This window comes from Somniosus microcephalus, chromosome 19 (genome assembly GCF_052327205.1).
Source record: "Somniosus microcephalus isolate GS21.2 chromosome 19, FLI_Smic_1.0, whole genome shotgun sequence".
In the NCBI taxonomy this organism is placed as follows: domain Eukaryota; kingdom Metazoa; phylum Chordata; class Chondrichthyes; order Squaliformes; family Somniosidae; genus Somniosus; species Somniosus microcephalus.
Genome location: NC_141005.1, coordinates 19,914,540 through 19,938,305, shown reverse-complemented (window position 1 = coordinate 19,938,305; position 23,766 = coordinate 19,914,540). Strand labels below are relative to the sequence as shown.

The window sequence follows — 23,766 nt, the reverse complement described above, 5'->3', positions numbered from 1 at the left end:
CATAAAAACACCGGCATAGACAAGTTGGGCTGAATGGCTTGTTTCCGTGCTGTAAATTCAATTAATTCTTCCCCCCTCAGCTTGCTAAAGCTTTAAGAGGTTTGCATAAGGCTGACCGGCACTAGATTGTCATATCCCTGAAGGATTTGGGAGATTTGTCAATCAACCAGGATATTGTTGCGTGTTACTAATAGCTGCTCAAGCCAGTGGATGAGCAATTCTGTATTCTCTTTCTCTTCTCTTCCCCCTCCCCCCTCCTCCTCCTCCTCCTCCTTTGAAGTAGAATATGTTAGGTTGGGGTCTTGGGCTATCTGGAACTTTGACCTTGTTTGCCTTTAATACGAAATGCTTTTACAGGTTGCAGTAATATGTCAAAATATCATGTTCTTCCTTAACCACAGTCATGGCTCCTGTTGGCCAACATTGCTTGGAGTGTTGAACTCTCTACTGAGAGGATCATTTCTTGGCTGTCGGAGATGTAATTATCCACTTGAACTCACTAAAGGGCAACATTGACGAACACCCTGCAGATCGTCTAGGGAACTCTCCTTCCTTCCCCTAGCCCACCGGGCCAAACTTCAAGTTACCCCCTGCCCTAGCCCTGAACTTGCATCTTTCTCCAGTTTCTCCAATCTCTCCTCATGACCTCTCCGTGCTCAGCTTGTCTGAGACCCACTTCCTGCTCCCTCGACCCTATTCCCACCAAACTGACCATCCAGCTTCCTTTTCTGGTTCCCATGTTACCTGACATTGTTACCGGTTCTCCTCAGATACTGTCCCCCCCCCCCTCCCTCAAATCTGCCATCATCACGCCTCTCCTCAAAACACCAACCCTTGACCTCTCCGTCCTTGCAAGCTACCTCCCCATCTCTAACTTCCCTTTCCTCTCCCAAGTCCTTGAATGTGTTGTCTCCGCCCAAATCCGTGCCCATCTTTCCCGCAACTCCATGTTTGAATCTCCAATCAGGTTTCCGCCCCTGCCACAGTACCGAAATGGCTCTCATCAAAGTCACAAATTACATCCTTTGTGACTGTGACAAGGTAAACTATCCCTCATCCTTCTTGACTTGTCTGCAGCCGTTAACACGGTTGACCACTCCATCCTTCTCCACCGTCGTCCAGCTGGGTGGGACTGCACTCGCCTGGTTCCATTATCAATCTAATCGTAGCCAGAGAATCACCTGCAATGGCTTCTCTTCCCGCTCCCACATAGTTACCTCTGGTGTCCCCCCAAGGATCTATCTTTGGCCCCCCTCCTATTTCTCATCTACATGTTGCCCTTTGGCAGCATCATCTGAAAACACAGCGTCAGTTTCCACATGTACGTTGATGACACTGAGCTCTACCTCACCACCACTTCTCCCAACCCCTCCACAGTCTCTAAATTATCAGACTGCTTGTCAGACATCCAGTCCTGGATTAGCAGAAATTTTTTCCAATTAAATATTGGTAAGACCGAAGCCATTATTTTCGGTACCCACCACAAACTCCATTCCCTAGCCACTGACTCCATCCCTCTCCCTACCGTCTGTCTGAGGCTGAACCACACTGTTTGCAACCTTGGGTCATATTTGACCACATATCCGCAGCGTAACTAAGACCGCCTATTTCTGCCTGTGTAACATCGGCCGTCTCTGCCCTTGCCTCAGCTCATCCGCTGCTGAAACCCTCATCCATGTCTTCATTACCTCTAGACTTGACTATTCCAATTCACTCCTGGCTGGCGCCCCACATTCTACCCTATGTAAACTTGAGGTCATCCAAAACTTGTCTGCCTGCGTCCTAACTCGCACCAAGTCCTGTTCACCCATCTCCCCTGTGCTCGCTGACCTACATTGGCTCCCGGTTCAGCAACGCCTCGACTTAAATTCTCACCCTTGTTTTCAAATCCCTCCATGGCCTCGCCCCTTCCTATCTCTCTAATCTCCTCCAGCCCCACAAACCATCACCACCCACCCCCCCCCCCCCCACCCCCTCCTATCTCTCTAATCTCCTCCAGCCCCACAAACCATCACCCCCACCCCCGCCGGCTAGGCCCTAAGCTCTGGAATTCCCTGCCTAAACCTCTTTCCTCCTTTTAAGACGCTCCTTAAAACCTACCTCTTTGACCAAGCTTTTGGTCACCTGCCCCAATTTCCCCTTATGTGGCTCAGTGTCAAACCTTTTATCTTGTAATACTCCTGTGAAGCGCCTTGGGACATTGAAGGTGCTATATAAATACAAGTTGTTGTTGTTGAACTCTGGTACAACATCATTTAAACTCAGTCTAAGCTATTTTAATCAATCGAGAGTAGAGAATAAACACTTTAAAATGTTCCCATTGTATATTTGAGATTTTACAAGTGTGAGCGCTCGAGAGGATTTAGCAATGCTGCCACATGATTCCAGAGATTAAATTATTCGTGCTCACTTACGAGACAGCTGTAAACAAATGTGCAAGGGCCTTGGACTCTAGTCCTGGTCTTTGACACTTAAGGGAAAAAAAATAAAAAGGGACATTACCAGAGATCTGGGAGCAGTCAGCCTACAGAGAGGTTGGGGGAGGAGAATAAAGTGTATTAAAGTTCCAAATTTAAAATATTGTTAAAGGTTTATGAACCGTTGTCCTGTTTTAATTTAAAAAATCCAACAGGACCATTTCTAATTTAAATATTTATTCATATACCTAACACATTTTACATAAAACATTTCATTACTTCCTAGTTAAGATATGCCAATAGATTTGAAGCTAAATGAGGGGGAAAAAATCTTAAATATTTCCTTCCCCCCCACCAGATAAATAAGATAAATCTCATGATCCATCTGGTTGGTTAATCAAGCCATGATAATTTTTTTAATGTACCTTGTAATTGTAGTCTCCCACTTGTTGGCCAGTATCAATATCTTATGAAGAATCTGGTAAGATTATTTCTAAATGCTGGTTTAGAACAGGGGGTAAGTAGGTTTTATTTCATGAACTTCCCCTTTGCATCCTCTCAACAAAACTCTGAAACCAAGTTAGAAAGTCAGATTTAGAATTAATCCTGTGAAGGTGAAGTTAAGCTGCATCTCTTCCCAGCCATGTTAGGCAATTAGGGATGAGTAATAATATGGGTGTATATATAGAGTGTACATAGCTCACTTCTCTCTAACAAATGGAGCAGATACTCTTTTCTCTTTGTGCTTTCTGCATTGTGGAGATTACCCATCAGTGCACTTCATACTTTCTACAAACATGATTCAAATCTGATATCAAAGTTCCTGAAGTTTGTACTTCACATGCTTGTCTGATGAACATAACTAAAATAATTTCCAAATTCTAATCAACTAGTGGTCTATTTCTGGGAAGTTTTTTTAAAGTAAACATTAATGTCCTCTTTAGGTAACCACACCATGTTAAATTTCAGCCTACTTTGGAAGAGTTAAATCATCCTGATTTATCCTCCAATTCTTTTGAGGACGTGTTGTATCTTTCATTCCTCATGTGAGTGTCTCATGGAGCTAAAGTCTACTTCAAAGAGATATTCCATATATGCAAAATATTGATGCTGTTCGAAGTTTCCCATACCAGCCCTAATCGAGAGTCTATCGGAGCCCTGGCAAAAAGACATCAATCTGTGCCTTCCCCATAATTTTAAGGAACTCGCATGCTGAGCGACCCACTGCTACATTTTTCTCAATATTGACAATTGCCTTAGTCGGTGGCCCTTGTAATATTGGAATGACCCTGATCCCCACAATCTGAAGTAATGACAGAATGACCAAAGTTTCAATCGATACAGCCAGTGTTGTAGATGACTCACCAGTAATGATTCAAGGGTTGAGAAACTAACATCTATACCTTATAAAAATAGCTTTTTTAAATAACCAGCCAACAAGTGGAAACACTGTACCTTTAAGAAATATTCTTGTAAACAGTGCTTGGTTCAAATGAAACAGGTTCTCACTTATCCTTAAGACAATAAATATAAATAAAACAAATATACAAACAGTAATACTGCCTATCACAACAGCACCAACACATTCCACTGTACTGAGCTATCACAACGTACAGAACACTTGCAAAGCAAAAATAAAATTCACATTTCTAGGATCTACTAATAATTGTTGAAGTTGAGTTTCAGGCCATTCATGAGATCCAATTATGTGCATTCAAGGTGTTTTGCATCAATTGAGAGTCCTGGGTAAGCAGTTCTCTTCCTCCATATACATTAATCAACCAGAGGCAACCAGGCCTCTTAAAATGTGTGCCCATGTTCCTTGTCGGACCTTGTTGCAGGAGAACGTCCAGCTCGCAATGGCAAAGTAACTCTTGCACTTCTACTGGATGGTTGTTCACCGTCTGCGAATTAAAGCTGACGTCACTGCAACCAATGCCCTCATTAATGATTTTGAAGATCGGATTGGTCACCATTTCACTGGGTCGTTGGTCAATGGAAGGATGCTAATGACTTTTTTTTCTCCCCCCGCCCAACTGAACTCATTCTTCCACAAGGATACAAAATCTTGCCGTGACTCTCTCTCTTTAAAATCTTTACTAGCCCAAATAATTCAAACTTGACCCTGAAAATCTTTGCGTTGTTGGTCTGTTGCAAGTTATTCTCCAAACATTAACAAGCTGGCCAGCACCCAGCGTCTTCAGCGATATCAAGAGAGTCTATCTTATGATTTTGAAACGGCCTGTGGAATGAGCAGCTTGATGGGTCGATTGGCCTTTTCTGTTTCGGTGTTTTCCCAAGTCTGCTTAAATCCCCCTGGATTTTAAATTTGGTCAAATGGCTGAAATGGATTGATGTGTGGTATGACTGTTTGCCAGTACAGACATTATTCTTCAACCAAACTGGACATCACCCAAAAGTACTGTATTGCTTTGTTATAGGCTAAATAGTAATGTGTTGTCATGGAGAGGTAAACAATGCTAAATCTGAAGAAATTACATAACTTGGTGGTAAAAACATTTTTTTGTTCTTCGGTCTCACCTCAGTGCTTTTATATTCCAGCCAATCAATATGTTTTATTTTTACACAAGTCTATTTTTTAATTGATGAGAATGGTCTGTATCTTTTTCAGTTGTGTCAATTATAGGTAATGCACTTTCCATATTCAACTTTTAGACCTGCTCCACATGTAGGCTGCATTTAGTTTCCTGGATTTTCCACACCGCATATAGTGTGATTGCTTTTTCCAAAAGCTGAATGTGTTAAAACGGCTGAGTCCACTGAAAAATACAGCCTTATCAGAGAGTTAGACACGCCAGTGTCTTAAGAAGTGGGCACAGGAACTCTTTCCTATAATGTTATATATTTAGTTCTCAGTGCATTGACATATCAGTTACGTTCATAGCAGTGCCTTATCAATAGTTCCTGGCAGATCAGAGCAACGTTTCTTTACTGGAGTGCTATTGGTTTATTCCCTTGCGTGTTCAGGTACTGTGCTGGAACGTTCTCCAGGCTGGCATAGGTGGTGTAGAGACCAGTCACCTGCAGATCAGAGAAAGAATTCTCGCTTCCACTGGACACGGGAGTGAGGCCCACTGTCCCAAGAGGAGAATCTGAGAGACGGAGTGGGGATGTGCTAAACGCACCGAGTGTGTCCAGGCTGAAACTCTCGTCTTTCATTTCTTCCCATAGATTTCCTGTTAAAGAGAAAGGTGGTTGAAAGGGAAAGGTTTTAGCTTTGACGTAACACTTCAGTTATTATACTTTTGTTTTTGTCTGAGGTTCCTGTTTCTAAGAAATCAACAGTTACTCTATTGTATATACAAAACTGTTTTAATTTTTTTTAATTAAGAGGGCATAGTGCATACCAACCTTTTGACTTCACACAGCCCTGACTGATGGGATGAAAGGCTCCGCTCTTCAGATGAGCCTCAAGCCTTTGCTGTGTGAGCCCACTGCACAACACTACCCCTGAATGGGCACTACATTTGTAATCTCACTCAGGCCCACAGGATGTCTGTTGTGGGGAAAATGGAACGGTTACACTATATGGTACAGTACAGGAGCCCTTATTACCTTGGAGCAAAGTGACTGATGTTCCTAACCTGAAAGTATTCCCTTCCCTAGTACTAACAGCCACTGCCTCGATGAGCACATTCCCCTCCTCAGCAAAGTCAGTTTTCCGGTGCACAGTGATCAACACCAATAGATCTCATGGGAGATGGAACAAAGGGTGTTCATTCCCATTTGTTAACGGTATTCAGGATTTAATTGACGTGCTGTGCTGGGAGTTGGTATTTTCACACTTGTGTAATCACAAACTTTGTTAGTCATGAGAAATAGCAAGAGGGGCGCCATCGTACTCGCATTCACACAATGTTTCAGCGCATCATTTTCTCTGCAGTGGTCACTCACCGTGCAATGCAAAGTCCATGATGGTCGGGTCCAGGGCATCAACGTCTGTGCTCATATCTGTGGTCATGCAGAATAGATCCGAAGCAGCCCTGCTGGCTCCATGGTGCGACAAAGGGCTGTGGCTGATATCTGGCATTGCGTGGAGAGGCGGGGTCTGAGCTGGTGCTGGCGAGTCGGGGGTAATCCGCGTCTGCTGCTGCTGCTGGATCTGGTGGTGCAAAGGCAGGGGGTGCAAGGAGAGGGTGGCAACAGCTTGGTGGGGGAGATGTGGCACCGTGACGTTTCCTTGTGTGGTCGTCACCTGCGCAGCCATGTGGATCGTTCTCTCTGAATATTTTGACGGCCTCCTGCAGTTTTCTGGCCGATCCAATATCAATTTGTCCAGTTCATCTGCAAGGAGAAAGAGGTAATGGTGAGGGTCTCGTCCTCTGGGAGCCTTGAGCAAATGGACAGCTACCAATTTTCTCCTCTCTGCTTTTTGAAGGCAGTGACTGATGCTGGGATCTAGGTTGCTAAGGAAATGTTATCTTCCCCTCTGCACTTCAATACCACTGACCATTACCTGGGTTTGCCATGCTCCTTCGAATCGCTGCAAGATCCTTCCGCTTCCATTTCTGCATCTCCTCCTCCATCTTCTCGATCTTGGCCGGGTTGAGGGCCCAAAGGCACCCTTTTCGCGATGAACCACTCAGCTTGTTCTCCACCTTCTCAAAGCACTTGTTCAGGGAGAGGTTGTGCCTGACCGAGTTCTTCCAGCCATCCGGAGCAGTCTGAAACAGAGACACACACAATGCCCTTTCAAAAAAAAGAGAAATTCCGAACTGAATGCCCCGCTTTCCACACCAAGACACAAAGCTCAAATTACATTGGCACGGATGGTGCAGGGTTTGTGTGTTATCAATGTGTTTCTTTGTCTCCCCAAATCTTTTTCATTTTAATATATGGTCACGCTGATTAAGCAAAGGATGTTAGCTAAAGAATGAGACATGTCCTGTTTGGGGCACCATAGTCAGCACATGGTCAACGTGGCACAGTGAGATGCATTGTAAAGCCTCCTCACTCCGCTCCGAACATGTACCTCAACACCAACCACACAAAAGACCTCTTGCTGACAGAATTGCCAATTTGGTGGCAAATTAAGGGTATTGTTGGAGTGTAGTCCCATGTTCATCAGGAGTAGAATTTAGACTGCCCAAAACCATTTCCTATAGGGCCCTTACAGCCAGCAGAGAAGCAAAAAACGTTCATCCCAACCCTCTATAGACTGGATTCAAAACCCAGGTACCAGAGATAAGAAGAGTGTCTGCACCACCCAGGCTCTCTCCCATCACTGTAAACTTACTTTTGTTTTCCCTAGCTCGGTCATCCCCTCCCACAGTGCACACCGTTCCTTGGCCTGGAGAATGGGTAAGTGACCATCTCACAAAGGCCAATGTTCCATTTGCCAGAAAGTGCAGAAGAGCAAGTCTAGGTGGCCTTGTTGCCAGTCTCTTTCTCCTCTGTGAAGGCTCTGCTTTGCACCTGCCCCTGATGGGATTGAGAACTCACTACATGAGAAAGCGTTGGTGCAAATCTGTGTCCTACCATTCTCTGGTAGTGTGTTAGAGTACCAAACTACTGCGCTGTGCCAACAATGAAATGTACTTACCTCTTTTAAAGGGGAGTGCTCTATCCTATTTATCAACCATCGATGTGAGCTACTTATCGACAGAATCCTCTGTCCTGCTTCCCTCACTGTTTTCTTCTGGTGAAATCCAGCGTGTAACAGCAGCAGGGAAGGAGATGGTATTTCTTCCGCCTGCGGTGCTTGTGACTCGGTAATAATCAGAATTCCTCAGTGAAAACATCCGAGATGGGGCACAGAAGCACTGGATAGGCTATGCCCTTCCGTGACCCGTTAAAGCAATATTTTGCAATTCAGTATTCCGGCTTAACTCGAGCCACTTTTGCTGGGAGCCCCAGCCCATTACGAAATCTGAAAACCTGCAAGATTATGCTGGAAAATATCGCCTCTCTTGTGATGGTTAGCTGCACTATTACAAGCCGGATGCCATCAGGCAGAAGGTCATGTACTGTAGAGGTGGCAGGTTGGTGCATGATGGTATTTCAATGAATTAAGCCAGGGAATGCTAGAACCAAGGTTCTTGGTTGCAATTCCCATGACAGATATTTCTGGGCAGAGGCCTGACAGATTCCTGTGAGAGGGGGAAATCTGGAAGGACAAGTCACCCCAGAACAATCTTGGGCGCTTTCTGTGGCCAGTGACACCCAATGGCTCGCACCCAATTGTGATGGATACTTTTCTGGTCCCCCACAGACTATTGAACTTAGTGGGACAATTCTGTATCTTTCATCAGTCTCTTACCTTGAAGTAGGGGAAGTGTTCCTTCATGAAGCTGTAGATCTCACTGACCGGGAGGCTGCCTGTCTTGCTGTTTTTCAGTGCCATGGCAATCAGACAGCTGTCAATTAAAGAAATGCAAGGATCACTTTGAGGCTGGAAGAATGATGCACATAAACAATACTTTAAAGTTTCTTCTTTGGTATTTTTGGGGGCAATTTTTGTCCCGTAGCAGATGCTGTTGAAAGGGAATTGGACCCTTTATCATTCTACACAGGATATACGGCACAGAAACAGGCCATTCGGCCCATCCAGTCCACGCCGGCATTTAGGCTCCACTCGAGCCTCCTCCCGTCTTTTCTCATCTAACTATCAGCATAACCCTCTATTCTCTTCTCCCTCATATGCTTATCCAGCCTCTCCTTAAATGCATCTATACTATTCGCTTCAACCACTCCCTGTGGTAGCGAGTTCCACATTCTCACCACTCGCTGGGTAAGGAAGTTTCTTCCGAATTCCCTATTGGATTTCTGGTCACCCAAAATCAGCATCAAGCATGCACACGTTAGCTATAGCCCAGCTACATGCAGAGTAAAGCTCCCTCTACTTTGCCCAAACCTAACCTTAACCTCATATTAGCATCCTCTGCTGTACCAGTATCACATTTTCAGTTCCCAAACCAGTCATCCTTGTTGGTTCGCTAAGTAAAGACTGTCACTTGCGTCAAATTATGACCAGTTGTGTGATATGGGCAGAGGGACCTGATTTGAGACCGCTCCAAATTCATTTTGTGTCGGACTCTTACAGCTAGAAAAAGCGAGGAGCATTTCATCCTATCAATCTAAACTAATTTAATCTCGAGTCCAGATGTGAAGGAGCAATGAGCTAAGCCACGGTTTCACCCAATGGTTTCAACAGCACTAACCCTATTGAGCAGATTGGTTAAACATGCTTTTTGATTTGATGAGTTAGGTGTCTGCTTCGATCAAACTGAACCAAAAATCCATGGAGGCCTTTAGACCCACTTTCTTTTCCCTTCTATCCAGAGTCCATCTTCCTGCCCCGCCCCGCATCTTCTCATTACAATCCCTAATGGTTTCTTTCCTCCACCCTCCATTCTGCTTCCTTCAGCTGGGGTGATGGTAAGCAGATAACTGATCTCTCAGTACTACTGCAGATCTGGCTGTTTGGTGACACACTATCTCTGGGGGTTGAGACTACCAGGGTGGATTTTGTTGTCATACGCCATCTAAGACTTGACAGAAACTCCCCATGGAGCTTGTCTAGTCTCAACTGGATGAGTGCCGCTCCAACAACACCCAAGAAGCTCGACACCATCCAGGACAAAGCAGCCCGCTTGATCAGCACCCCATCCACCACCTTAAACACCCCATTCACTCCCTCCACCACTGGCGTACCGTGGCTGCAGTGTGTACCATCTACAAGATGCACTGCAGCAACTCGCCAAGGCTTCTTTGGCAGCACCTCCCAAACCCGCGGCATCTACCACCTAGAAGGACGAGGGCAGCAGGCGCATGGGAACACCACCACCTGAAAGTTCCCCTCCAAGTTACACACCATCCTGACTTGGAAATATATCGCCATTCCTTCATCGCCGCTGGGTCAAAATCCTGGAACTCCCTCCCCAACAGCACTGTGGGAGTACCTTCACCACACGGACTGCAGCGGTTCAAGAAGGTGGCTCACCACCCACCACCTTCTCAAGGGTAATCAGGGATGGGCAATAAATGCTGGCCTTGCCAGCGACGTCCACATCCCATGAACAAATTTTTTTTTAAAATTGGCTCTGCTCAACCTGAAACTGGAAGCATTACTCTGGTCTCCCTGGTGAAGGGCTATACTTGAAATGTTAACCCATCTTTTCTCTTTCAGGTGCTCAATGACATGCTGTGCATCTTTCTAGTTATATTTCAGACTTTCAATCTTTGTGCTTCTCATTTTCCCTGTTCTCATCTCCTTGTGGGTAAGTCATGCCAGAGTGAGCATGTCTACCTTTTGTGTGGCCATCTCAGAATGTTTTGCCTGTTGAAACAATGGCTTAGACTTGCTGGTACAATGGCTCACTGACAAACTGCTGACTTGGGTGGGGTGAAAATAAAAAGGCAGCAATTTGTCCTCTGTGATACTGAACTACTTCCATTCCCGTTTGCATCTTTTTACAGCAAGAAATTCAGGCTGGTCATGTTTGTGAGCCGTTCACGCCTTTCCCTTTAAGAGCCAATTTCTTTCCCACCCCAACTTTTGGAAACGGGGAGAGAAAAAAATACTATACAGCTCTTCTTCATATAGCCACTGTATCACCAGGCATTCTTCTCCCCATGGTCCCAATACCATCTAATTCTATCTATTAGTCCTACTTAGAATTTCTGCAACCAGCTATCAAACGGTGTGAAGGTTTAGTAATTGCAAACATCACTTTTGATTCTCTCAGCGTTGTGACTACTACGAATTAAAAGGAGCTTTTTCCATTGTCTTTGATTATCAGATCTATTGATTTTATTAAAAGCAACATCTGTACACTGTGTGCCAATGTGGGGTCAACGTGCTGTCATTACATACCTGTAGGAATAGATAGGTTTGGGGTAGGTCTTGGGTTGGAGGTCCTGGTCATTGTGTGGGGCAAGTCGGGGCTGTGCATACTGAGACTGTGCATGGTAAGATGGGCTGTAAATATTGCCAGGAGAGCACTGAAAAGAGAGAGAGAGAGAGAGAGAGAGCGCGCAACACACACACAGTCAAAATACAGAAAACCGAAAAATCTCTCAAATATGGCAGTAACACTTCAACTTATTAGTTTCTTCTCCCTCCTCTATAGAAAGGAGGGCAATTGAAATAAGACTTTTCTATTCACTTCTTACAAGTCAGGCAGCATTAGTCGAGAACCTGCGCGCAGGCCGCATGCCCAGGTGCTGCTTGGCATGCAAGCGATTTAAAATAATGTAAACAATTTTGAAAGGGAGGGAGGGGGAGAAAGAATTATGGGAATTGTACTGCAGAAAACGGACAAAGCAAGCATGCTTCATTGCAAAATTCATTTCTATGACATTCTTAATACCATGGTTTGCACTGTTCAGCCTAAAAGACAATGCTTAGCACAGCACAATTCTCACTGGATTTTACCTCTGCATATACAGCAGCAGAAACATGCTGTTGATTTCAATACAAACAGCTGTTCCTGAAACTGCACGATGCAGAAAAAAAATCACACCCTTGCTAGCCTCACACGATATCACTGCATACTGTGCGACACCAACTTGACTGCTAGCCTGCCCGCAATAATTTGTTACTTTAATAGTTGTAAATTGCACGTGTTAATCAGCTGGGTCCACACACATAGTTCAGTGGCTTGCGTCGGTTTTACATCAATGCCTGCACCAATGGAATGCAAATGAGCAGACCCAGGAAACATGTGCGTAACTCCCTCTAGGGCCCACTGGAGGGCGCAACACTAATGGTGCAACAGCAGTGTAAATCATTGAGGACATTCTAGGCCACTATCTTAACACACTTCAAACACAAGATCACATTTTGGTTCCTAGCGACTGCAGGCTTTCATAGAGAAGCTGAATGTTTGCGTTCACCGTGGGCAAAAAGGAGCTGGACCGTAACAATCGTATTCCCCGGCGCATATTTATCTGCTTGACTTTTGGAAAAAAAACAAAATGCTCTCTCAAGGTAACAGCCTACAGGCCAGGGTAATTACGGGGGCCCAAAGCGAGATAACCGATTCCCCGAGAGTCCTTAAAGATTCACTGCATTGTGTGGGGCGACAAGAAACGATACTGTACCTGCTGGCCGGTTTGTGACAGGTTGTACAGCTGCTGAGAGTGAGCTGGGTAGAGGGTCTGTTGCGTCTGAAACCCAGAGGGGTGCTGGCCTGCCACAGAGTACTGGGAAATCTATGCAGAGACAGGAAAAAGAAGTGCTCGTTGATGTAAGAAAACTACTAGGCACTTGGTCTAAGCGTTAAACAAAGCTTTAATCAACTGTTTTACAACATGGAGGTCTAGTTGTGTCCTTCACTAGTTCCTGTTCAGAATGTCCTGTGCAAGCTGGGCCCATGCCGGAGTATTTATACTCTCTCTGGACAGCGCCACCCGTAGGCCGCTCAGTATTATTTCATAAGTCTTTCTTTCATGAATGACTGATTCATGTCAAAGGTTATTTCCAATCTTTAAGTACTTACGAAACTCATGGACATTTGTTTTGTCAGGTGAATTGGTTTCACTGCATTTGCAACTTGAGAACATCACGCCCAAAGCTACACTCACTTACCTCAAAATACATTAATTAGAATGGGCCTGAAAATCAGGTTGGAGGCCTAGATCCTTCCTAAAGAGTTAAGTTTTTTCTTTCTAACTTTCAGTTGGAAAGAAAATCACACCTAACAACCAAACAGTTGCGCATTTTCTTCCAACACTTGGGTTTATTCGTTATAAAAATATTGGAGATGGGAAATAAAGCGGTAGTTGGAGGCGTGAGGTCATACGGTCATCCCCTTACAGTAGCACCTTCACTAATCTATATCTTTATAAAATCACAACTTGTAAAGTTGCCAATGGATTTTGCTTGTGGGAAATCCCAAGGGGAAAATGGCCCATAAGTTTAAAATTAGGCACAAGTCAAAGTCAGTTGCAATGATTTCACTCAGAGTAGGAGGATTGTGAAGTATGTTGCCTGGGAACACCAGTGGACGGTAATAATTAGGTTCAAATAGGAAATTAGATAGGTTTAGAAACATAGAAAAATAAGAGTAGGCCATTCGGCCCTTCGAGCCTGCTCCGCCACTCAATATGATCATGGCTGATCCTCTATCTCAATACCATATTCCTGTTCTCTCTCCGTACTGCTTGATGCCTTTTGTGTCTAGAGTTAACTCTTTCTGAAGAGTGAAAGGATGGAGGTGTTCAGAGAGGAAATGGATAAGAGCAGTTCAATTATCAAAAAAGAAAATGGCCATTTTGGGTCCAAATACTTTTCTTATGTCTTTAAGAATTCTTAGACCATGTTTGTAGCATGTACCTTCATCCAAGTCAAGACTTCCATAAAATATTAGAGTCAAACTGCTACACCTAGACTAACATTTGTCTAGTCGTACCTTTAATAAAGTCAGCGATTGTACAATACCAACCACAGGCCCATTTGAACGCTGCTGTGCACAGTTATTTCAACATGAGCAAGAACAAATTGTATAGGCTTACGTTTTGTCCATGGGTTGTCATGGTGTTCATTCCCATGATGCCATGTTGCATGGATGCCTGTACCTGGATCATGGCCCCTTGTACGGAAGTTGGAGTCATACTGTTAGACATGTCATGGAGAACCAGGCCTAAAAGAATCAATGGGAGGTGTTAAACAAGTAACCATCCGCTAAGGGACTGAAATTGGAACTGGTGAAATACAAGAACAGTCCACACTGATATTATCAGCCCCCGTTAGACTTGAATTTGCACCAGATTTAAAACTTTACTAAACATTTTTCTCCCGACTTTTAGTTGTCCTTTTGCACCATCAACTCATATCCCTTACGTCTTGCACCTTGGACAACTCTGACTAATTTCCCCCTCCATAAACTAGGGATTCTCCGGCTGATCGCAAGTCCCGGGCTGAGATGGGAAACTCCACAAAGACCAGGGAGCAAGCCTTGAACCTTTCTGCTCTATATGGCTCGGTGTTGCATGGGGTAGTTCACGTACCTGCTGACAAAACAGTTAATGAATGACTCTTTCCAATCTCTAAGCCTATAGTGAAAGCATTGGAATCTGCACCTGCCAGAAACAAACTCCACAATTGATTGGCAGCAGTGATCGGACTGCTTCGGTGTTACCTGCTTGTGTTGTCAGCGTTGGATTCTGGGCGCTCAGGTTAAAGTCCATCCGACCTGTCGCCATCTGTTGTAAACGGGGGACATCGACAGATGTCAGCCAAGACAAGGACTGCAGGTCACTTGGGAGGTCATCCTCACTCAGCTGGGAAGGGTCGGGGGTCAAGAGGCTGGGTCTGGAGGCAGAGAGATGAGACTTTTAGTGAGGATACAAGCTGTCTTTCGCTGCTGTGTGTCAGTGTGTCACATCTAACGCAACAAAGGCCTGTTTATTCTGCCAATGCTCCCATGGGACTATTAATTATCACTTTAGATCAAGATAGTCTGATATGTTAAAATACTGGTCACACGCGATCACCCTTAGAGACTGGTCTACTACCAAATGGTCTAATATAAAGTCCCTGCAAGTGCCCTCCACTGCTCTGATACCGGTTTACCCTTATTGCCTGCTGACACCACTCCACTGTTGATGGCTGTTCTTTGGGACCCAGTGGAACTCCCTCTGATTTGGCACTTTCCTCCCTACTTTTGAAAAAACCTTCCTCTTTGACCGTGCTCCCAGGCCCCACCCAAACACATTTTTCCTTTCTCTTCTGATCATGGTCCCACCTTTCCTCCGCGCTGTCGAGCTCTGAGACTGGCTCCTCACACGGAGGAGCACCACGGAAAATGCAAGTCGTGGTGGCACACAGGGTAACCCAGCCGCACAATGCATTGTGCTAAAGCTCCGCGACGCCACATGGGGCAGAACGCGGGGCCGATCCCCCTCCACCTGGCAAACTGCCCGCCTCGGGAGCGCCGCTGCGACGAGGCACGGAAGCGGAGGCTGTGTGTTGCCTCGAGGTGAAGGGAAAGAGAACGAAAATAATAATGATAAGACCTCACCTGGTGATGCTTCCGTTCACAGCCTGGGAGACAGGAGCCAGGAAGGACAGCCCTGCCAGAGGGTAGCCCAACTTCAGAACCTGGGACGGTGCTGGTGAACGGATTGCCACCCGCTTCAGCCCCCGCTACCCCGATTCCCGCCCCCAACCTTATAGGTTTGTTTGGGGGGAAAAGAGAAGGGGAAGGTGAGCGAGAAGAGCAGTCAGTCACCGACGTCAAGTGAAGTAAAGGCGTGTCTTGATGCGATTTGATTTTTCACTGCTTTATGATCAAATGGCATAAAAGCTCACTGAATATTTCTCATGCCCCTTGAACATGGCCCCCCCACCCCAAATTAAAAGTCTTCAGTTATTTACATCACAATTTTTAGGAAGTTAAAATAATTTATTTTTTTAAAATCCCTGCGCTGTATCACAGACCTCTGTCCGTTCGCGAGGTCAGGCACAATGTCGCTCCGAGCTGTGTCTCGGAGCGTGCACCAGCTTTGCTCAAGGGGACGATGGGGAATCCTGGAATGATATTCCCTAATTCCGTGGGGGAAGTTACTAGCTCTGCCCAGCCCCCCCTGCCCATTTGGTTCCCCAACACCCGAAATTAAACCCAAAAATGATCAAGTCACCACTCCGAGGTGCCCGACCGCTCCCTGGCACGGCGCCACCCAGACCACATTGGACGTTGAGTCCAAAACAAAATCTCAGAGACGAACGATGTGTTTGGCTTTCAAAATACAATTTATTTAATGCAACAATGTACACATTCTTTTAGTTCAATTATACCTGGCCCTGTTGCCAGACCTGGGAGAGGCTCACGGGAAACAGATTGCAACAATTATAAGGCTGTTATGCTTTTCATGGCTGTATTTGGTGCACGGACTCTTAAGTTCGACTGAGCTCCCCGATTTTCATCGCATCATCAGCGACCGTGCCTTGAACTGTCTAGGCCCTAAGCTCTGGAATTCCCTCCCGAAACCTCTTTGCCTCTGTGACCCTCTATGCTCTTTAAGATGCTCCTTAAAATCTACCCCTATGGCCAAGCTTTTGGTCACCTGTCCTAACATCTCCTTAGGTGGCTCGGTGTCAAATTTTGTTTGATAATCGCTCCTGTGAAGCACCTTGGGACCTTTTTAACTGCATTAAAGGCGCTACAGAAATGCACGTTGCTGTTGTTGTTGTTATTTACTGGGACCCCGATAATATCAAAGTCTCATGTAGTCAGTGTGGCAGACCCCAGCGAATAGGTGCAGTGGCATCACAAACAAACCCAGGAGTATATTTGAACATATTTACGATTCTGCTGTAGAAATATTCGCCACAGGAAACCTTCCTGTGTTTGTTTCTGATGTTTCTTTGCTTCACGGCGTGACTTGAAGGAAGGGATCCCCCCCCCCCCCCACCTATAATGGGCTCTGCTGACTTCGTGGACGACCTGGGAGGGGAAATCATGCCAACCGAATCGCAAGTCACACTAAGTCTGGAGGACCGCAGCGGTGCCAGCCTCCGACACCGACTGATTAAATAAAGCTGGTCACGTTGAGCAGGGAAGGAGGGCGGGTGGCAGGAGGATCAAAAGCAAAGGCGCACAAACTGCTTCTTTAAAGTCCGGGGGGAGGAAAAAGCAGCAGTTTGAATATTCAAAAAAAGAGAAGCAAGCCAATTACAGCCAGCCGGTGATTAATAACGCACCCACTACTTAAAGAACAATAAAATTAGGGTTGCCATAGTGACAGAAACCAGGCAGTTACTTTTAAGCCGTGCAGTTCCAAAAAAAAATATGCAGGATTGTGGGGGGGGGGGAAATGGAAGAAAAAAGCCGTCAAGTGACCATTGTCCAGTTTTGCGATTGGCTAAAAAAAAATCATAAGAAAACAAGAGAGGGAACTGATTTGAAAGGCAGGCAACAGTTGGCTCTTGTGTGGCAGGCTGATGGGCCCCATTGTCTCTTCAAACGGCCGCTTCACCAGAGGCACGTGGGCCTATTGTGTCTCTCACTGTCCCCTTAATTGTGTTTTTTTTAAACTTTACATTAATCTGAAGGGGTGGTTGGTGGGGGGGGGGGGGATGACAGCAGGCACTTAACAGACACAGAATGCCATCTGCCACTTCAGGCCTTGCCAATCCCCCCCCCCCGCCAAATGTTAGGCTGTATGGGCGGTGAGGTCAGGGCTGACCACACACACCTCCTGCTATCAATAAGTCCTGCGCTGCTCATCCACCAGCATCCTCCCTCCCCTCCCTGCCTACGGTTCACTCCCAATTGCAAATGGGATTCTTTAACCTCCCAGACCAGTTGCTGTTTTTTTTTTTTTTTTTAAAAGGTGATGGGTGGGTAGGGTGAAAATCAATTCAGCAACAGGTTCGGTCTGTGCCCTGTCACACAACTCGTTATGTTAACTCTTTTCAAAACGAGAGAGAAACCGATTAAAAATCTTGCATCTTCAAGATCAGCCTGCACCTTTTTAAAAATGTTGTGTCATTCCAACTTTTTTTTTTTTTTTTAAGCACTTTTATTTTCTGCCTTATTGACATTGTGAACAAAAGGCTTGGCCAGCAAGTTATATATATATATAAATAAAATATATAATTTTTTTTAAAAACCCCAGTTTTCAGTGCTCGACTCGGACAAGTTCCTCTGATCTTGCCATTCACCTGGCCAATAAGCCTCCCCCTTTCTCTGTAGCAGCGCACAACACAGCTCTGTGACCCTGTGCCAGCGGCTTCGGGTGAACCAGGAGTCGCCGAGCCCGACCATTATAAAAAGGGAGCTGAGTTAATCATTGCAGGGTCGAGGAGGCAGTACTGTGCAGACAGGGGACACGCTCGGCAGGAGGAAAGGGGGAGCAAGCAAAATGAGTTGAAGACTTGGTGTGCTGTGGCATTAAGTGTTGGGACAATGGTAGATGCTGAGAGGTTGTTTCCCTGGCTGGAGAGTCTAGAACTAGGGGACACAGTCTCAGGATAAGGGGTCGGCCATTTAAGACTGAGATGAGGAGGAATTTCTTCACTGAGGGTTGTGAATCTTTGGAATTCTCTGCCCCAAAGGTTTGTGGATGCTGAGTCTTTGAGTATATTCAAGGCTATGGTAGATAGATTTTCAGACTCTAGTGGAATCAAGGGATATGGCGATCTGGCGGGAAAGTGGAGTTGAGGTCGATGATCAGCCATGATCTTATTGAATGGTGGAACAGGCTCGAAAGGCTGTATGGCTGACTCCTGCTCCTATTTCTTATGTTCTTCTTGTGTGATCTCCTCCCCCCCAGTGCTCCCGAGAAGAGGTTTTTTAATGCGTAGGGAACATCAGCGGGGTGGCTCATGCTGGGCGGCCATCGCAGGCTCCTCGGAGGCAACTATAAATGTGCCTTCGCCTGCCCGTCCTCGTGGTCGGTGCTGTGGAGCGGTGAGAGCAAGAGGGGCTCACCAATACAGAGCCATTGAGGAGACATTTCTTAGTGCTTGAGGTGGTTTTAAAAAAAATAAGCGTGATGAAAATCTGGACACAATAGGGATGGAATGGGGACATGGATGAAGGGGATTAAAAAAACAGCACTGTTCCCCAGCCAGTCCACCAGTTTACAGGTCTCTTAACTTGAGTTTGAAAGTATAGCAACAGGTGCGTTGTTTAAAAAAAAAAACACATTTTAACTCCAGTGATGGCACAGCAATGTGGAGACATCAAGTGATTTGCTCTCATTTTCCAATGGTTGGCCTGCCTTCCTAATGCTGTCACAGCGCCTTTACGCCAATGCAGTCAGTCACCACACAAATTGAGTGTACGTCACGGGTGAATATATATGCACACCATAGGAGGACATATACATGACATTGTAAATGTGTTCCCATATATTTATACTCAAGATTCCGAAATAAACTGAATTCCGGGGATGGAAGAGTGGGGAATGGCATGCTTGGAGTGGATTGAAACCTTGCAGCCAGATTATTACAAATAAAATTTCTCATTTCCCGCCATGTCACCAACACCGCCATGGTCATTGCTCCTCTGGAACCTTCTTCACTTATTCCTCCTACTCTTTGAATATTATTCTTCCTCTTTCCAAGCTCACTGTATTGAAATCAAGACTCGTCACACCGTCTCATATTGTCTCATTCTTTCCCAGGATCTCAAAACCGTGGAACGCTTCTTTGTCAATCTTCCCTCCCTCCTAAAGACCCAGAGGATTTTTAAATCTAAATTTGGTGTCACTACTTCCAGGTTGATGCCACCTTCTCTCCTGCTTTTCAACCTTGGTGAGATCCTCCATTAGGGACCTTGTCCCTTCCCCTTTTTTCCTTAATAAAATAAATAGGGATTGTGGCACAAGGAACACAATCTGAAGTGGGTTGGGAAAGCAGAAACCCATTCAGGAAAGTCATGTAGGTACTGTTGAAGTGGCATCTGACAAGTGACATGTGCCAACTCTTGCACATTCGACAGGAGCCCCGTGTGAGAAGTCACCGTCTCCCACCCAATCTCCCATGAGTTATGGGCTAGGCCAATAATTCCCAGCACCTTCTGTTCTTGGGGAGGAAGCAAGAGGCAGATATCGTGGTGGAGCCATGGCAGCATTCATAAAGGTCATGAAAGCTCTGGTTAAATTTAAGAGCCAAATAGTTTATTAAACAGTTATCGGTATGGATATGGCTATGAGTGCTGGGATATCCTTGCTTCCATAGCTATCTCTTCACCAAAAAAAAAGAGAACACCGGCAGAAAGATGGACGGAAGATAATACGTTCATGACACCTGGCCAATCTATGCAGCCCATGTGACAAACACAGGGTGCCACTTTCAACCACATTTATATTTTTGGTGTAATTGGACGACTCAAGTATACGGTTAGTGACTTAAAATCCCACACCAAGATTTGTTCAACGTTGACAACTTTGGCCACATTCGCTCAGTACCACTCTCGCATCTGGAATGTTAGGTCACTTTTTGGTGACTGTGGGTTACCAATGACAGGTTAAAAAGGGACAAGGTAGAAGCCTAAAAGGTCACTGTAAATCAGTGGGGCACACTGTGGCTGGAAAATAATAGAACTGTTTGCTCTTATCAAGAAATTCATTTCAGAACAAAAGACTAGTGTAAAAAAAAAGATTGGTTCTTGGGTCAAACATGCTGCTATGGGGAATCACTTAGGACTAGAAAGCTGCCAACTGCCTTCTCCCATCCCATCCTCGCTGCAAAATGTCTTCCTATGGTCTTTTATTGCATCTATTTATATCTTGAAAGATACAGGTGAAGGAGATCCCCTCAGAGGATGTTCACTTATTTACATCTTGGGAGTGTGTCCGCCATAGGCTTATTCTGCCCGGTCCTCCGCCATAGCTTCTGCCAGTCACTGAATATTCAGCCCAATCCCATGGGATACCATTTACTTATTTCGTTCCAGCGTATCCATAGATTACCTGTTAGAATGGGCATTAGAGACGGTTCCACATGGACTGAAAGTGGAATCAGAACCTCTTGGCTGCGAGCTGAAGAGAGGCGTTGGAATGGCAATGATTTGCCCACACTGTCGACTTCAAGAAGCTTGCCTTGAGTCGTTTAAGGAGAAATGTGATGGGGGGAGCAGTAAAAAGAATTCCTAACTTCAACACTGAATAGTCAATACTGAGGAGGACTGCAACAAATTACAGGAGGACATTAATAAACTTGCAGAATGGGCATATAATTGGCAAATGAAGTTCGACACAGATAAATGTGAGGTATTACGTTTTGGTAGGAAGAATAGGGAGGTCACATCCACTTGGAGGGTGCGAGTCTAGGTGGGGTAGAGGAACAAAGGGATCTCGGAGTACAAATACACAAATCACTAAAAGTTGCGACACAGGTTAGCAAGGCCATAAAAAAAGCAAACCAAGCATTAGGGTTTATTTCTAGAGGGATAGAATTGAAAAGTAGGGAAGTTATACTAAACCTGTATCGAACCTTGGTTAGACCACACTTACTGCGTACAGTTCTGGTTGCCATATTCTAAAAAGGATATAGAGGCACTGGAGAGGGTGCAGAGAAGATTTACAAGGATGATACCAGAAATGCGAGCGTATAAATATCAGGAAAGGATGAACAGGCTGGGTCTCTTTTCTCTTGAAAAAAGGCTGAGAGGTGACCTAATAGAGGTCTTTAAAATCATGAAAGGTTTTGATACAGTGGATACAGAGAGAATGTTTCCACTTGTGGGGAAGAGCAAAACTAGAGGCCATCAATATAAGATAGTCACCAAGAAATCCAGTAGGGAATTCAGAAGGAACTTCTTTACCCAGAGAGTGGTGAGAATGTGGAACTCGCTACCACAGGGAGTGGTTGAAGCGAATAGTATAGATGCAGTTAAGGGGAGGCTAGACCAGCATATGAGGGAGAAAGGTGATGCTGATAGATTTAGATGAGGAAAGGCAGGAGGAGGCTCGAGTGGAGCATAAACGCCGGCATGGACTGGTTGGGCCGAATGGCCTGTTTCTGTAATTCCTTCTCCTTGAAAAACTTAGTTTGCAAAAACTCATCTGGGTTGTACTTTGCTGACACTACAGGTCTCCTTTAACTCTACTGTGTGAAAGCATTCCCTTAGTCAGGTGTATAATAAGGACAGTGAACGTCTGTCAGCAGCTCTCAAACTCTCTGCCATTGCTGTAGTAAATGATATTCTGTCTTCAGAACCTAAGGTGTTGTGGTCAAGCAGCAGTGACACAATAGTGGGGGTTGGGGGAGGGGCGGAGAGAGAGCAAGGGAGGCTGAGAGCAATCCTAGAATTGTATTCACCTCCTTTCTTACCCCATATTCAATGCCATTACGTACACATCAGTCTTACCTGAGGAGCACTAACAACCAGACCAACATCAGGCCTAAAATGAATCATTTGAATGCTGAAATGGAATTGGTCGAAAAAGAGACTGAGACAGACTGGTACCCGTAATGCAACCGTGAGGGGCTTGAAGGCTAAAGGCTGAACATTTGGTCACACTTAGGGATGGGCAATAAATGCTGGCCTTGCCAGTGACGCCCAGATCCCATGAAGAATTAAAAAAAACACACCTCAAATAATCGTCCAAGTCTTAGTTTGGTTAGAAATCATATGCGTCTGCCTTTACTTCTGTAAAGGGAAAGTCTCCCCATCAGAATCCCTTTTTTCACTCCGATCTTCAGTGCCCCCACCTCTTCTCCTGAAGGTGCTGATTCAAGCTGGGCTTCAGTGCCATGGTGCTAAGTTGATACGAGGACCTGTTTGCCTCAAGTAAGTCTGGCACACGACACTGGACTTGGATGTCTAGAACATCAAGGTATCTGGAATGTTGCAAACTGCCCTGCGCAGCACCTTCCACCATGCTGAAGAAAGATGTTCATCGCTCATGAGGAAACGCCGAGCCTTGAATTGACAGCTGCTGGAAAGTGTTACCTGGGGGAAGGGGTGTGAGACCATCCATTCATATATCCACTGTTCTATGCCTAACCTGATTAAGTGAACCAGTGAACTGCAATTAAAAGAAAGCACCCAGAGCAAGTGTTCTGCCACTGGCACACATCACTGAAATGAAATGGCGCAGATTAACCCTTTATAGTACTGGATATCTTTTGGAACTCGCACGATTGTTAAATGCCAAAAATTATTGCCTCTCTACAACCCAGATGTTGCTCAAGCTCCACACCTGCACTGGTAGAACCAATGTCCGATAGAGCATGGTGTGTGTCCATGCTGTGGTCTGAAGAATACGTTTTATGGCAAGTTATACTGCTCACCATGCCACTCGTGAGCCGCTCCTGGTATCTGTTGTCCACCCAGTGAGGGCTCAAACCCACACTTGGCGGTTGTCTGATGACCAACAAATAACTATCTTCTGAGGTGGGACGTGGAGAAGAAAAGAAAGAGATTGAAAGAGATGAATAGGGTCTCCTTGGTGTCAAGGGAAGTCCACCCTCTGTGGAAACTTGGTAACCCCATACCCGAGCCGGACAGGTCCACAGTTCTCCAGGATACCGTCATTAACCAGCCAGTCTGGCTCACTAATGGAACTTGGAAGGACAGCCCACCACAGTGGTCTGGGATTCATCCCACTGCAAGGGCAGTCCTGGCTGAGCAAGGAAGGTTTTATCAGTGTTCTGTATTGGGTGGCTGCGTCAGTTTAGCCGGTTAAACTTCACCAGTGCCCTGCGCACACTTAGGAATCCCAAGGCCTTGGCTCAGTGGTAGCTAGCACCCTCACCACTGAGCCAGAAGGTCATGGGTTCAAGCCCCACTCTAAAGACTTGAGCACATAATCTAGGCTGACACTCCAGTCAGAGGTACCGTGCTTCGGATAAGACGTTAAACCGAGGCCCCATCTGCCCTGGGGGTTTGGCCAGCTATTCCACTATAGGGGGCATCACATCCGAGTT

At 45.5% G+C, this 23,766-nt stretch overlaps 1 protein-coding gene across 3 annotated transcripts in view; it reads right to left on the bottom strand.

The window, feature by feature from the left end:
• Positions 1-2,637: 2,637 nt before the first annotated feature.
• The window catches only part of foxn4 (forkhead box N4), a 32,552-nt gene continuing 11,423 nt past the window's right edge, over positions 2,638-23,766 (bottom strand). For all 3 annotated transcript variants that reach the window (XM_085961311.1, XM_085961312.1, XM_085961313.1), the window contains 8 exons: positions 14,522-14,694; positions 13,896-14,023; positions 12,483-12,593; positions 11,254-11,381; positions 8,698-8,794; positions 6,895-7,102; positions 6,333-6,722; positions 2,638-5,614 (listed from right to left, as the gene is read on the bottom strand). In XM_085961311.1, the coding sequence (XP_085817437.1) occupies positions 5,367-5,614; positions 6,333-6,722; positions 6,895-7,102; positions 8,698-8,794; positions 11,254-11,381; positions 12,483-12,593; positions 13,896-14,023; positions 14,522-14,694 (1,483 nt within the window). In that variant the 3' untranslated portion in view covers positions 2,638-5,366. The remainder of the gene's footprint in view (positions 5,615-6,332; positions 6,723-6,894; positions 7,103-8,697; positions 8,795-11,253; positions 11,382-12,482; positions 12,594-13,895; positions 14,024-14,521; positions 14,695-23,766) is intronic.